Source organism: Colletes gigas, unplaced genomic scaffold (genome assembly GCF_013123115.1).
Source record: "Colletes gigas isolate AHSC1104 unplaced genomic scaffold, ASM1312311v1 Colletes_gigas_Sc00010, whole genome shotgun sequence".
Classification (NCBI taxonomy): Eukaryota; Metazoa; Arthropoda; class Insecta; order Hymenoptera; family Colletidae; genus Colletes; species Colletes gigas.
Window position 1 is genome coordinate 7,108,828 of NW_025106639.1, and position 12,138 is coordinate 7,120,965.

The window sequence follows — 12,138 nt, forward strand, 5'->3', positions numbered from 1 at the left end:
CCTCGAATCCTCAAGTACTCTGGAGTATATTTTGCATTGTTACAGGTCGATAATAGTTCCTCTGTGGTCGTGTGTCATTATAGGCGAGAATCGTAGGTGACGATAATCTCGTTTATCCGAATCGTCGTGCAACGGGGCCAGAGAGCGTCCGTGAATGCGAGAGAAAGAAAATAGAAGTGCGTTGAGGTTGCTCAGCGAGCTATAAGCAGTTTGATTGATTCTCGTATAACGTCGTGGCGATCCGTGGAACGATGGAAGTACGAGTGTTCGAGTCGTTAGGTATAGATTCTAATACGCAAAGATAGATTCAGCGGTGAGGGGCGATCGTGTATATTTAGAAAAGTGCCTTGGCTTGCCAGAACCGAGAGAGACTCGTATCTCGGCATCGCGTGCGAGATTTCTTCCCCGAGCTCTCGACTCCTCCTCCCCTCCTCGTCTTTTCTCGCACGACGCTCACCGTGAACATATTGTAACACTTTCCGCATGGGCACCGAACGACTTTCTTTCTCCCCCTACCCCCCCTCTGTTTCGCTCCCCCGTTTATCAAGACGAGTCGCGAAACGGTCCCGGCGCTGGAAATCGCTGGGGAAACTAGATCCCCTAAAAATATAAACCCGACACGACTCGTTCTTAAAAATAATATCTGCGCAAAGATATATACGTTGCATGGCCTTTCTCGCGAAACGTTGCCTCCGTTTCTGCGTTTATTGCGATATAAATTATCCGTCACGCGGAGTCGGGAAGATCCACATCGAGAGATATGTAAAATTAAAGTAATGATCAAATTGTAATGGAACGGGGAAATATTATGAAACGACACATTTTATTTTCGAGAAGTGCATAGACAAATTGTATAAATGATAACATTTTTGGGGGAAAGAGAAAGTCTGTTCCGGGAGTAGATATTGTTTTCGTTAGTCAGAGAATCGCAGGGGACTTCGTCGAAGATATCGATACGGTGGGCTCGATCGGCGTTTTGAATCCCTGCCAAAAATGTTTGACAGAAATTAGAATACCTCCGAACGCCGAGAGCCGCGATGAGTATCGTGACTTCTGAATTAAAGGCCGTTATGCACGAAACGATATCAACGGCGACGTTGCTCAACGGCGAAAAAGTCAATTAGTCCTTCGAATTGCCGATGCGAACCGAAAAACTTATTTTCGTCGGGAACACTGGCCAAGACCCACTTTTTCTTCGCACGGTGTTCTATTTCCTACCGCGGCGAGCATCTTTCTACTTTTGCTCGACAATCAAGCTCCACTGTCGAATCTTCCAGAAACGATTCAGTAATTTCAGATGGAAAAATGGACATTCTTTCCCATTTCTCTTTCAAGTACACAAGTTCGAGAATGTATTCTCTAATAATTAATGATTCCATAGAATATTTTCGAACGAACACCGTAGAGCGATTTTAGGTTTTCTACGTGGGAGTTCTTTTGATTCTAGAGTCCAGAATAGTTTCGATACGTACAGAAATAATTTCAATAAAATATGAGCGCGATCGGATAACGTGGAAACGTGTCTGCCACACGGGCCTTTAATTTTTATTTGCGAAACTACAGTCAGACATCTGTGACTCGAACTATAATTCAACCACTTGGCATCCACAATTTGAATATTCTATAAATTTATTGCTACAAGCAGAAACATAATTCGCCAATTTTTAACAGTCTGAACATTCAGAAAATTCATTTAGAATATTTTTTAATCATTTAGAAGCGACAGACTGTACATTTCCATTATAATTTATGGCACTACAAGGTCACCGGTATGTTTTTCAGTGGGTATATGCAGCATTGACCTTTAAGCGACCTTGAATTACACAAGTTTCAGTGAAAATACACATCTATCTTATTCTACCAGACGCTCAAAATGATCGTGGATCATTCTATTTACCGTTAACTTCCGTATATTTTCGAAAACGATGAGCGAGTGGTTGTTTATAGTCTCGATAAGCTCTGGAGCGATGATGGTATTAGTTTCATATCGTTTGATCTTGCGGGACGTGTAACAGGTTAAAGTTAATTGTAATAGGTACATTAATTTTTTATAAGCTGCATTATTGCTCGGAAAACAGAGATCCAATAAGTATTAATCTCTATTAAATAACGTATCCGTGTTCATTTTAATGTCACAGTCGGGACAATAATAGATTTTATGTTTCCTCGGTACTCTTCCATAACTTTTACGAACCCATAATGCACATTTTATGCACGAGGCCATTTTTTCCACGCGTTTTATTACGGAGGAAGCAATACGATTACAGTTTATGATCGTGCTGGTGTCGTGTTAACTTTTAGATAAATATTTCTGCAATCCTTATAATAATTACAATATGGTAATATACATAGTTGTAATATCGTTGAATCATCCGCAACGCTGAGTAAAGTGACATTAACGCTGACGCGTTTCAGAAAAAGGCACGTAACATTGTCGCTATTCTAATTTCGATCCGAGGACGTCAACGTAAAATTCTTGCCCGCTGACTTCTCTCATTGATCGACCCCGTCGTCCGGCTAATTTGGCCTCACGGGCAATTAATCCACTATAAAGTTTATTTTCTTCTCGGTTTCATTTTCGACATCCCCTGCCTTGGAACGTTCGCGAACGTTTCAACGATACATCCTCCGTCCTACTTCTTCGTTCTTATCCGAAACGCCTAATCACAACCCTGTCGCACGGTACAATGCAAATAGATTCGTGAAACGCGACGAGAGAGAGAAAAGTAGCTATTTATGGTCGGAGGGCACTCGAGGGACATAGGGCTGCTCTTCGAGAGTCATCGAATACTTGGCAAAGTTTTTTCATAGTATCAACCCTGGAATTTTTGTCACCGTGCATACACTGACCGAATTTTCTATTAAAACTGAATATTCTGCGTTTCAGGAGCAAAATTAAGGGATCGAAACATCGTCGATCATTCGAGCCACGATGATTTTGTAAAGACAGCATCCTAGGACAATCAACTTGGGCTCGTTTTAAAGCTTGAAGTCTATACTTACATCGGAGAGCAGAGACGGACTCGAGAAATGCCCCGTGGCGTTATTCTCGCAGTCCAGTTTCAAGTTCATCAGGAGGGAATATCACCGCGTCCCCACTAATTACAAGGTTTCAAGTTCAATAGCGAGGGAAGTGCCAAAGGGGAAAGGGGTCGGAGCATCGGGGAACGCGACCGCAAGGGGTGGAACCGCCATTGTTGTTGGAGGCGAATGGTGGCGAAAGGGGGAGGCGTACGGTACGGTCAGGGATCGCGCAGGACACTGGCGTAGGCGCGCAGGACCGATCCTCGATGAACGTGGGTGGAGAAGGGGGGGGAGGTCGCGGTTCTGATCGTGATTTGTCGGGGTGGTTGCGCAGGCGCGGACACAGCGGTCGCGGGCTGGAGGTGTCGCGGCGGTATTTCGTGCGGTTAGTTGGCGCGCGGGGCCCCGGTGACTGGGACGGCCAATACAGGCGCTCCGTATAAAAGGAGAGACAAGAGACAGGGCCGAACGAGCAGGATATAACTGTTTAAACGGAGTGACGACCACACAGTGACGACGACGAAGACGACCGAATATAAATTGTTAGTAATTTTTATTTAATTTTTACATTTTTTTCTTGTTCGTTACGACTACGCGCGAATTAAAAGTGCGCGGGAGTATCGTCGACGGGCCCGCGAGAGCTCGAAGCAAAATCCCGACTTACTCGCTGAATCGTTCCGCCTGCGGAGGGTGTTCGGGAATTCGGGAGACTAAAACAGGATTTCGATCGCGGCGACCAATCGTATCTCTGATTTTCGATTAACCCGACCTCCCAGAACTTTTGGATACATAAGTAACCGCCTCAAGTAAGTCTCCCATGTTTGACACGCTGGATTTTTTAGCAAGGGTGCGTGTGCACGAGCGAGCGTGTGAGAGCGGACGGGGAAGTTCAGTGCGCCCGTTTCCCTTTTTGGTTCCCGCGTTTTTTCCTCTTACCGAACCCCCCACCCCCCCTCTCCCCCCTCATTGGTTTCGTTCCTCGTCTACACGGTGAATCGCGTGTGCATCTGGTGCCAGCAGTGCTTCAAAGTGTTACGTTTCGTTCCGTTGGCGGGCACGCGACCAAGTGCAATCCCCTCTCGTATTCTTGGAGATCTTTGGACCAGGACGGTGCGTAACATTTTTCAATTTTTCGCCACGGATCGCAGCCACGACTTCTGCGCGACGCAGTTTCGTTTTGCGAGCTCCAGCGCTATCGATCGAGGATAATCGCCGCTCCGATCGATTCGACTGCTCGATGTTTGTGATAAGATTTTTATAGAATTCCTTTTTGACTCTTAACTTGCATAGCGGAGCATTGAAATCACCAGAAATATACTATCGGGGGAAAAAGCAGCGATTCCCATGTATAATCGTCTCTATTTTACAATGGATCGTAGTATTAAGTATCTAGCCACTGGGGTGACCGATTAAGGGTTGATTGTAATATGTAGCTCGTGTGCTCGATGATCGATACGATGACCTTGACACGCGTGAGCGTTTAAGGACAATGCCGCGGAAGATAGGGGAAGCGAACGGTTCGAAAAGGCGGACGAGCGGCGGCGATTTCTTTCGTGGATCGTTGTACACGATCGGCGGCTCCGTGACAAATCGCCACGAGTCTCGTCTCGTCTCGTCCAACCACCACGAACTATTCGTAGACTACTATCTAGGTATCTAGGCTCGAAGTCCACTTATTTATAGAAATACGTAACGTGAGGAGGAGAGGACGGGTCGTCGTTCCACTGGTCGTTTCGATCATTTTCCCCGAGCACGTTTTCTTCCGTTTTGTCCGTCTGTCCTCTCGTGTCTTCGCCGACTGGCTCATCCATCATTCGGTTCCTCGCCTCTTCTGGCGTTTCGTCCGATTAACCCCCGTTGCTTCGTCTGCTCGTCCGACGATTCATCGTGTCCACCATTTTGTCCCCGTTGTACGTTTCCAGCGGTTTCCTCTTGAAAAGGTAAACCGGGGAAACCCCGATCGTTCGACACGATCGCATCGATCGCGACGGAGTCGATATGTCAAAAATTCTTGACCGATCTTTCACTCGGAGCGCTCAAGTTTGCGTTATTTATAGACCTCATGGTCAGCCAACCAGAAAATTACACCTGTTGATCGTCGAAGATTGTCGAAATTAGCACGGGATGAGTAATTTATTGTTTTTGGACGTTGTTTGTCACCGTCGAATCATTCCGTTCGATATATCGCTCGTCTTTTTTTAACCCTGTCGATGCCAGCCGCCCGAACCTCGGTTAAAAAAAGCTCGATTAGTCATATTTCTCTAAACGGGTGTAAAAGATCCCTGTGACATTGTCCTTTCCTTCGATCGAAATTAATTATAGAGTAAGTTTCGTTAGGCTAGAGAAATTAGATTTATTACCCTGTGACCGTCGCCATACTCGTTCCTATTTTTCGCTACTATGCAAAGTAATACAAAGAAATGACCCTGTGTAATTTCATATTTCTTTATATAGATAAAATGCTCACTGAAGAATACATTCGTTTTTGTAGATATGTAAAAAATCACGTTGATGGAAGAGCAGATAAATACCGGAAACGGATAAACGTGGACGAAACGCTATTGTATGTAGAACGATCAGAGTAAACAGACGTACTTAACCCTAATCCAACCAAGTTTGAGTACCTGTAGGACCCATAAATAAATATATACCAATGATATTTTAGGTACTATTAATTTATGAAATACATTAACTACCAAATTATAAAATATCATTAGAATATTTGCAGACCCTACAGTCGGTCGAACTTGGTATGTGACACAGTGACATTCCCGTAGGTCCAAGATTAGGGTCAATATTCCCCCGTGAAATTTATTTAATTAGAAATGCTCATTCTCACTTATTCTTACAGATATTTAACCGTGGATCGTACAACCGAATACTCTTAAATAATCGTTGCATTACGAAATAACCAGCAACGGGACATAGTATACGGGAAAGTCGTTGAAAGCTGTGGGAGTGGCGCGGTCGTTGAGGAAGAAAAGACTTTCCACGTTTTCGTGAATTAAATCGGGCAACGTCGATATAGGATTTCGGTGGCGTCGACTCGTGTTAGCGTGGCTTTGAGTCAGTCTACGGAAATAGCCGTTGCGACGGGTGCGATGCCGTGAAAATAGTGGTATAGACAGAAGAAGTGTGCGCCGGAACGCATGCCCCGACCAATAATTATAACTTCTAGGTCGGATATAGTGCGCTCGGTAAGTTTATCTCGGTATTAGCCTCTACGATGACCTAATATTCTTCCCGTCGTTGCAATTCGAGACGTGAATCACTCCCTCGTGACGGACCCACGCCGATGAATTATGTCTCGCAGATTTTTCTTGGCCCTCCGTCCTTAGCTTCCGTCGATTTCGGATGTCGTTGAAACTACCAAAATGTCACTTTGAGTAATCGTTGGCCGTTCTGTCATTGCGTTCGTACATCGACTGCCACGCCTGTTCTCTATCTCTAGTCAAGTTCTCGGCAATTGACCAAATTTTAAAACTCTTTGGTGCAATTGAAACCAGAAACGATCGATATGTAGAAGCAAGGGTGGTCACATTGCTCGATTAAGGGTTAAAACATTGTGGCTGTACGCGATGACCATGGCAGTCAACTTGTTAACACGTGTTGCAATATTGTTTACAATGGAAGCAACCTAACAGAAATTAGAAATGCCGTAGAATAGTGCTTGAGTCATCTAACATTGTTTCAAGTTGAAGAAATGTCGAGGACATCTTTAGATACAGAGAACTGTCGTGGCAGCTAATGTGTTAAAGGATGTTGTATAGTAATTGCAACGAAAGATGCGTGCACGATTAAGTTGCGAGCAACGCGACGACACCGTTTCGCAGACGATATTTTCGTCTCGTCATTGCTACATGGTGCTTCGTTCGTTCCATTCCTTTTATAACCGCATCTACATTGTGCCACTTGTTATTAGGTCAGCTTGTCATCGAATACGTTACATCGCGGGAAGACAATAAAATTAGGTATGCCAAGTCGTAACTATCGTTTCTATACACCGTCCCGAGAACATTGCGGCTGTACACGACGAAACTGGCGCGAAACACCTGTTGGTTCATTAATTTCGACGATGATACTCGAAAGCAGTGCCCCTTCTCTCGATTTTAAAATCGTTCTCCTCTGTCGAATGGCCTCGAAATTCTTACGATACATCAGCGTCTTCCTCCCTGTCAGAAATGACGAACGACCGTAGTTTTCACTACTTATTTTTAGATACATCAGTTTTTCAAAAACAGTAGGATATAGACATCTCCACAAGTCGTTCTTAATATTTAAACGAGAAGTTTTGTTTGTACTCGGTATAACAACCGACTATTTTTATGACGGTCAACCGCGATCTTCGATCTAGGTGATTGCCAAAGTTTCCATTGAATCGAATCGCGGCCATCGTTAACTTCGTCGATCGATTTGGACTTTGAGGGCACGACAATTATGTTGTTTCGATCGAAAACGTCTCGTCGTACCGGTGATTTCAAATCCCCAATTTTTTAATTATTTTACTACGCAATCGTTGCAATTGAAAAGTGGACAAAGAAACGCGAGAATACGAGAGGAAATTATTCGGATTATTTAGGTCGTCGTACGGGTACCTTGTTCGAACGTCCCTTTCGATCTTCGGTCATTCCCTTCTTCACTTGGCACATGCTGGTACGTCCTGTCAAAAGTGTATCTCGAACAAAGAGCAAGGAACTTGCTGTACGGAAAGGTCGGACGAAAATGGAGGTCGTTCACCCTGATCGTTTTCCGATACAAAGTCGTCTCCGTCGAACAAACATTGACCACTTCAAATATTCATTCTGAATTGTACTTAAAACATTATTATCCTCGTTTTCTCTCGAAATCGATCACCAATTTTTCTTCTTTCCGTCAGTTCGTACAGAATGTTCCAAACTAACAATTTTTCGCCATAAGTGCACACACAGAGGCTGTACTATACCCAATTTATCAAGAGGCGATTCCACGTACAAACAACAATGAAAATAATGTTCGATGACGCAAGAGAATCGATCAAAGAAATATTTAACGCGAGTGGGCAAGGTTCAGCCAAGCTGCCTTGTTTTCCACTCCAATTTCGAATTCGGTAGCCAACTCGCGAACGTGACGGGCGTCGTAATGAATAATATTTGATCTAATTAGATGGGAATCGGTCGGGCGAAGTTAACGAAATCGGACGAAAATGAAAATGAAACGGACGGGGAGGGATAGAATGAGAACGGTTGTTACGAAGCACAGCAATCTCGAGAATGTTTCGGGGCTCGTTGCCAAGTCTTACCGTGACGTTGTAACACTTCGTCCGTTCGTTCTGCTTTGCGTTTCTCCGACCCCATCAGACGCTGGTGTTTGCTCATTTTCGCCCCAACTATTGGCATTTTTGTCGTAACACCACTGTACATTTCCAATTGCAGTTGGACTTTGCTTTTACAGGGACTAGGAAAATTCTATTAGCATTATAGAACCATCCCCCTAAAGATATTTATCTCGCTGTATAATTCAAATTGCAAACTTTATTCCACGAGCAACAAATGGACACTAGTGTTATTGGTCTGTGAAATTTTAAGTTTCGATGAATGGTATCCTTTACTCGTATTAAAGTTATGCCCCTCTGTTATTCCAGGTATATACTCGGTGCCCAAGCATGAACTTGATAACTAGGAAGTACGCGTCCGCAGGAAGTTGACGTTGGGAAAGTCTTTCCTACCCTTTCGAAACGTCCGTTCGATTCGCGGGTTGTATCGCGACCTAAATGTCTGCGTTTCCACGGTAGATGCCAAACATAATAACCGATTACCAAGATAACTGGTCCACCTATTTTCGAGCCAAGAGTCGCATTAATAATAGAGGTGTTACGTCATTGTTCGGCCTTGGACGTCTTGGAAAATATGTTTGGAGTCACGGATTCCACGAAAATTCGCCGCTCGCCACGGTCAATCTCCATCCGCTGACTGCTCGTCACAGCTTTGAGTCATTCTTCTCCTATTTTAATCGGTCGATTCACCCCGCCATCGAAAATGGTGGTCGAAATTCGATTTCCAACGACAGAAAATCGTTCCTCGTGATCGAGAATGAAAGACGCTAGAATTTGATGTGTATGAGTCGTATTTACCTTTAGATTAATAGTAGATCAATCACTAACACACTGATGAATACTCGAATAATCGAATATAGCAGGAGCGTAAAGATTACGGCGAGGACGAGGAGCTTCTCGTCGAATTACATAAAGATCTATTTTGAATTTGTTAGCCGCGATATATCATTTCTCGAATTTGGATGTAACGCGTGAAATATTATAATTTGGCTCGCGTTACCAGCGATTTTGAAACTGGAGACTCTCCTCGAAATTTTGTTCCCCGTCCGACTTCTTAATCTCTCGGGCGATTAATCTTGCATTTCAACGGTCGCGCGGCGTTGCTAACGACTATAAAAGCTAGCCGACCGTAAGCTCGGGAAATCCAACAAAAACAGATACACGAAATCCCCGACAACCGTGCACGATGTTGTGAACTCTCGGTAATCCGATATTATTATGCAACGCTGTCTAATGCAACACCGTCGTACAAATTTATTTATCGCGAATAGGATGATACCACCCATTAGCTACCAAGCTTATTCTCCGAGTATAATTATTTGTAATTGATTGCATGGTATCGATATCAGTTTGATCGGTGATGTTTGAAGGAAACGATTGTTAATTGATCAGGTGTAAGGAGGACACTATCGACAGGAGGCGGTGATCCTCGGAACCGAGGAGGGAGCACACGAAAGGTTGGATGGTGCCGCGGGTCGGCGCCGTTTGAACCGATACCGAGGAGGTCGTTGAGATTTTTCTTCGACCGTGACAGCGAAGAGAGCAAGCCGCGTGAAGAGTTTTCGATCACGAAGGTAGAAGGGTGGCGCGCCACCCCGAGGAAGTTCGCGGTAAAGGGAGGTGCGAAGGCGACCCGTCACTATGGGGGTCGCCGACGATTTCGCGCCAAGCTTCACCCAGAAGCCGCAGCTCAGGCAGGAGGACGACGGGAACCGGTTGATCTTCGAGTGTCAGCTGGTCAGCGCGCCGAAACCGGATATATCATGGTTTCGCGGCGAGACGGAGCTAAGCCCGGACGACAGGACCAACTTCCGGATGCAGAGCATCGGGACGAACAAGTTCCTGGTCGTTCTGGAGCTAGACGATGTCATCGAGACCGACGCTGGCCTCTACAAGGTCAAGGCCAAGAACAAGATGGGCGAGGTCGCGGCTTCGATTAACCTTAATTTCAGCCGTGAGTAGAGCCTTTGTCTATCGGTGCCACTCGACCTTACATTAGGCTCGTCACTCGAATCCTGACTCCCTTAACAGCTTACGCCATCTTTGTTACGAATACAACAATTTTTTTTTTATAATGTAACTATATTTTATTATAACGAGGAGGTTTTCGACTATCGTTACGAGCCTAAATGATCAGCCCAGTGTTTTAAGTCTCATCCGTGTTTAATCGAAATTTCCGAATTGAAATAAAATTTGTTTTACAGCCGTCGACGAGCCTAGGGAGAAGTAAGTCCGCCGATCTTACGGTTTTTGAACGACGAGATCGTTTGTCGCTTCTCTAGGCTCTATCTTTTAATTCTCGCTGATTTGTTTTTATACCTAATGCTTCTTATAATTTAATTTCTTGCGCGTTTCATTGTTCATTTGCCTCGCTTATTATGCTGTTTTTTTGTGTGTGTTTTTAGCTGCGGAGGAATCCATTAGAAGTGGGTGAGTGTTCCGGCTTGCTCTTCGCGAGCGTGTGCTTTTGTTTCGCGATGGATTTTTAGTTTATACACACTAACCGTCGTCGAAGATCACTGTGCCAGTGGTTCCCAACCCTTTATTGCACGGACCCCTCCCCGATGGAAATGAAAACTTGCATAGATCTCTCTACAGGACGAAGATAATCTCAGGATCGTCAGAATCCTCTGCGATTGTTTTAGTTTCACTTTTAGCAAATGTTTCGTTCCAAGACCAACTTATTAGCAACTTGGTTGAGAAAGCTTGTAATTTCTCTATGTGTATCAGACGTAATAGCTATCGTATAATGTCGCGAATGATGTAGATTAAGAACCCACCGATCTATGGGTATTGAAACGATCCAACGGACGATCGAGTCGCAACGAACGGTTTCGTTGATAATGTTTAGGTGCACATCAAATGCGGTTGAGTAAAAATAACCGTCGCGGAATGCTCGCTATTTTTGGGTGCGTTCACGTGCGCTGGCGCGCGCGCGATCACGTCCGATAAGAGGAACCCAACAGCTATGGCTCTTCTAGCTGACCGATCGCTCAATTTTCTTCCTCTGCCCACGCATAAGGGGCTGACTGGTCGACGTGAAAATAGAATCGAGAAGCCCTCTCCTTCTCTATTTTCATTCTCGTTCCTTTAACCGGCGACATTTGTTCCGGGAACGGATTTATAATTATCCGACGACGCTTCTCGCACGAATATTTCCATTCAAACGCGCCTCGTAGATCCCGCGATATTTTTACCGTAACTTCGCTTTCCCTTCGTATGAAATCGATCGCTGTTTGTTTTTCGTCGAAGATTCCCTCGAATCCCGCGGATAAATAGAAATTGGGTCGAAAGTTGCTTCTCCGGGGCATGACGAGGCGCTCGACGAGACACGTTATATTTTCGGATCGGATCGACAGACATGATTCCCTAGAATTTCTAAAAGTAACGCGAGCGTTTAACGCGAAACGTTCGCGAATATTAGGCCCCCGGCTTGGCTCGAGCGAACGTTCCGTGGAAAAGAAGCGAAAGAAACAAAAAAAAAAAAATGACGAGGACGAATGGAATTTTTCCGTCTGAAACCTAATCGACCGATCGACTATAGCGTGGAAGTCGGAGGAAACAGCTGCAGCCTACTTCTTCGCTAAAGTTAGTTGCCTGACGTCTGCTACCGCGCTTTCCTCTCGCGCGAACTTATTGCTTTTACGATCGGGCTCCATTTCTTTATTTTCTCGCGCCGTGGAAGGTCGCTCCGATCGCAACTGATTAATTTCTAACGCCTTCTCTATCGTCTGTTTATTTAGAAGAGACCTTCGCTCTTTGCTAGCTTTTAATACTGTCGTTTATAGCGAATTTATAATCAG

At 44.7% G+C, this 12,138-nt stretch overlaps 1 protein-coding gene across 1 annotated transcript in view; it reads left to right on the forward strand.

Moving 5' to 3' along the window:
• The first annotated feature begins 3,412 nt into the window (after positions 1–3,412).
• The window catches only part of LOC122397642 (twitchin), a 69,094-nt gene continuing 60,368 nt past the window's right edge, over positions 3,413–12,138 (forward strand). Inside the window, exons 1-3 of the mRNA XM_043396926.1 lie at positions 3,413–3,830; positions 9,728–10,289; positions 10,540–10,561. Of these exons, the coding sequence (XP_043252861.1) occupies positions 9,977–10,289; positions 10,540–10,561 (335 nt within the window). The 5' untranslated portion in view covers positions 3,413–3,830; positions 9,728–9,976. The remainder of the gene's footprint in view (positions 3,831–9,727; positions 10,290–10,539; positions 10,562–12,138) is intronic.